We start from the raw sequence: 4,136 nt of genomic DNA, 5'->3' as shown, positions 1-4,136 counted from the left end.
TTGTTTAAGCGCAAAAGATCTACTGCATTCCATGTGGGACCCCTTATATGTGTGCCCCCATCTGCATAACCATAGACATGAACCTAAAATCCTGTGTACTCTCCTGCACTGGCTCCTGTCCATTTTTGTTCCATCTGAAAGTGGTCAGGCATGGTGTGGCTTCCAAGCCAGTTTTGAAACCTGCAGCCCAAGTATTTAAGGGTGAGGCTATGCATTGAGAAGTTGCTCATACTCCCTCCCTGCAGCCATGTATGTGCAGGGACTGGTTGTAAGAAGACATGTTCATGACTACTACATGACACACACAATGGTAATAACACCTCACGATGCCTCATCTCCTTGTAATGGACTGTACCAACCACTAGAGGTCACTGTAATCCCAGCAAAATTTCTGCAACAAAACGTCTGTGACGTGAGTTCAGCAGATTCGTTATTGTTTCCAGCAAATCCAACGCAATAATTAACAGTTTCCGTGGGAAGGGGGAGGGGGTTGAAAAAAAACTAAACAAAAAAACACTTCTAATTTTCATAGTTATTATTTAACAGAAAATAACCAGAAGTGGAGAATGATGAAAGTGCGGGACCTCACTGCATCCTGTGGTTGCTGTAGAGATGGTGGCTGTGTACTGGTGCAGGAAGAGGCTGGACTGGTGAGACTGGAGCTGGTGGGTAGTTACTTACTGCAGCATTCATGCAAAGATACGTTTGTTGTAGATAATTATCAGCATTTGTAGTTTGTATGGATCTGGATGCGTTTCTATGGATACAATTAGTGTTTGTGTATAAACTAAATAATATGTAAAAGGTGACAGTTTGAAAAACCCAGGACTGGTGTCTTTTGAGGTGTTTTCAGCAGACCCCTCTGGCGGTGGCTTATCTCCCTGAGATCAGATCGGGCTAGAGATGAGCGAATCCATCTATCGTTTAGGAATTCACCCTGAATTTCCAAGAATATTTGGATTTTATCAGAGTTGAATTTCTTGTAATTTCTTTGTCTCTCTCTCAGGAGCCCCCCATGCACATTGGCTGGGTGGTCCCATAACAGTATGCTCACACTACACCTGCAGTGCATGATTTATTTCCCAGCGTATGCACTGAATGTAGGAAGTTGCCATTTACTTCCATTGAGAGGAAACATTTTTATAAAAGTGCATTTGAGAATGTCTTTGTATTGTAAATAGAGATGCGCAAATTTCATATTTTGAAATTTGTTTACGATTCGTTTACTGGTAAAAGCAGAATTGCGTTATGTATTCCGTTACCACGGACCATAACGCAGTTCTATGACGGAATGCATAACAGAATGCCTTTAGAGCTAGTTCCGTTATTCATTCCGTCATAATGGAAGTGTATGGCCTGCATAACGGATCCGTCCTGTTTCCATTATGCAGGGGAGTCCTCTGTTGCATAACGGAAACGGGACGGATCCGTTATGCGGCCCATAGACTTCTATTATAGCGTAATGAATAACGGAATGCCTGTAAAGTCATAGAATTGCGTTATGGTCTGTGGTAACTCTTTTACCACTAAATGAAGCGTGAACAAATTTCATAAGCGGAAATTCTCTCATCTCTAATTGTAAAGTCTGGTCCTCTATGCTTTCCAATATAGTTAAAGGGGTTATCTGAGGCTGGAAATGCTGCTCACTGATTCTACTTCCCTGGCTTCCCTCTCCCTGCGCCGCTCCTGGTCCCCGCTTGGTCAACGGTGCTTCTCTCCGTGTGCGGATGAAAACATCTGGTGTCGGGGAGCAGCCAATGGCAGGCGGTGACCGGGACGAGCCTCTGTAGCGTCACCCGCGATGCTAGGGAGGCTCGTCCCACGTCACCACCTGCCATTGGCTGCCCCCCCGACACCAGATGTTTTTATCTGCACACTGGGAGAAGCAGCGGCGGCCGTGCAACAGCCAGGTAAGTAGAATCGGTGTGAGGAGCCCGGGCATGTGGGGGGCATTTCCAGGCTCGGATAACCCCTTAAAAAAAAAAAAAAAGGGAATGGCCGTGTGTATATTTGCCAAAAGTATGTAAAAGGGACATTTGCATACGTGGGCCCGGTATAGGTCTTAGATGAGACATAGATTACTAGTAAGGCTGTACGTCCATTTTCTTGTATAGCCCCTTACCGAGAAATGCTTTACATGTATGGCATTTGCGTGCTGGGAATGTATGAAGTGGACACACAAACAGAGCCCCCTTCATATGCGGCGGGTGCTCGCTGTATAATACAGCAAACACCCAGTCGCAATGACTTGGATTGAAGACACCGATCCTGGTCTTTAAATGTCAAGGTTAATAGCGACAACAGTATCTGATCGGTTCGGGGCTCACAGGCACTGCGTGATAGGCAGCCAGTAAAAATCCCATGCATGCATGTTTGGTTCCCACACACAGTGTGAAACGGGTGCCAGTGGAGGACGACTCCAGAAGATAATCCACGACACTCACTTAAATTGGTTGAAAAGGCCAAATGCTGCTGTTTATAAAATAAATCTTGTAGTATTATAACTACAGAGAGGATTTGCTTGATAGTCCTAGTGCAGTGTAGATATGAAGATCACAATGAATGATATATCCAGGTCTGATTCCTTGTCCAGTCACTTACCATTTCTGTTTGTACACAGCTCCCGGGAATGCCAGCAGTGGTTTGACCATAAACTCCATTATACAACTGTTCACAAAACAATGGAAGACGCTTGTCATCCACAATCGGAGAGTTATGTTATAATAAAACTAAAAAACAGAAATGAAAGATCTGAACTCAAAGTATCAAAGAGTGAATGTGGGGAAGAAACCTTCCTGTTTCTGTGCCGTCATCTAAGAATTCCCCCAGAGAAGATAAGACTGGTCTGTAGAGGAAAAATCGTGACCAAGGACAACCTGTCCTCTTTTATTGCCAACGGAGCCATTTTTCAGGCATTTGGGGAAGAAGCTGAAGATGAAACCGGCTTGGATGTCAGAGACATTGAGGTGCTGATGAATCAGTTATCAGTGGAGAGGAACGTGGCTGTGAAAGCTTTGAGGAAGACTGGAGATCTTATTGATGCCATCTTGTATGTTTCTGAGAACTTGTAGGATCTTTTCTCATGTAACATTATAAATAAATATTCCTTATATTTGTAACATCTCGCAGGTTCTGACATTATTACACTTGTTTTCATGTGGCTCTTAGATCGATGTAGTCTTGTTCCCGAACCACTGGCTCTAGGACTCTCTACATGTAGTTTCTTTAGATATTGACAGATGCAGAGTTTATTGACAACTAGTGGGTGTTTGCTACGAACGGATGTACTGCAACTGGTGATGTGTGAGCATGGACTGAACTTTACATGTGAAGACGTCATCTAAGGTACTAGCAGTAGTAAACCGCCTCCTCCTGATATATTCACAGCAGCCCCTACTTCTACTAGTGTCCCCCTCCATTTACACAGTAGTCACAGCAGGACACACCTCTCAAGCTCTTTCCAGTAGTAACAGCATGACTACCCCCTCCTAGTAGGGATAAAAAGGCCTCCTCACCCGTCCACCATAGGTTTCTACCTGAAGATGTTCATCTGATACACCTTATGCAGGTAGCATGCTATAAACAGCAGCCTATTGTATGTAGCTGTCTGCATCTTGTATAATGGGATGGCTCAAAAGATCGCCTTCTTCTGGGGTTGACGGGCCCGGGGCAAGAGACACACTAAGATGTTCAGTCTGAAGCAGATGGTTTTCGTTTAAAGCCAACTTTATTTAATTCTCAATCAAGATAATTATGTACAGAATAGAAAAGAGAATCCTTCGCCATCTGGCCACTAACTATACAATATTGCCTCCCTAACTTTTAGGCCTATTTCTTAACACCTCCAACAACACACATGTCATGACTCACAAAGGCTGACATCACCTATTCTTCCCCAGTTTGGGTGCCCTCTTTCTTAAAGAGCCATCTCGTCTGGCACCATAATGAAGGTTGGTAGATATTCCAAACACTGGACTGTCGTAAATGATCAAGTGGACCCTTTTCTTCCCACTCCTACAACAAAGTCATTTTCCTTTTTTTTTTTTAAGGAAGAATACATCCTAGTTGCCTGCTATATGACACTTTGCAATAGAAATCCTCTTTCAGGATATTCATGTAACCTGCTGATGCTAGAG

At 43.8% G+C, this 4,136-nt stretch overlaps 1 protein-coding gene across 1 annotated transcript; it reads left to right on the top strand.

Moving 5' to 3' along the window:
* Positions 1 to 545: 545 nt before the first annotated feature.
* Positions 546 to 3,119, top strand: LOC122919541 (nascent polypeptide-associated complex subunit alpha-like). The gene is made up of 2 exons (XM_044268618.1): positions 546 to 665; positions 2,621 to 3,119. The coding sequence occupies exon 2, from the start codon at positions 2,682 to 2,684 to the stop codon at positions 3,069 to 3,071; it is 390 nt and encodes a 129-aa protein (XP_044124553.1). The 5' UTR covers positions 546 to 665; positions 2,621 to 2,681; the 3' UTR covers positions 3,072 to 3,119.
* The last annotated feature ends 1,017 nt before the right edge of the window (positions 3,120 to 4,136 follow it).

Source organism: Bufo gargarizans, chromosome 9, assembly GCF_014858855.1.
Source record: "Bufo gargarizans isolate SCDJY-AF-19 chromosome 9, ASM1485885v1, whole genome shotgun sequence".
Classification (NCBI taxonomy): Eukaryota; Metazoa; Chordata; class Amphibia; order Anura; family Bufonidae; genus Bufo; species Bufo gargarizans.
Note: the sequence above shows the minus strand (reverse complement) of the source record. Positions and strands in the feature narration are given on the sequence as shown.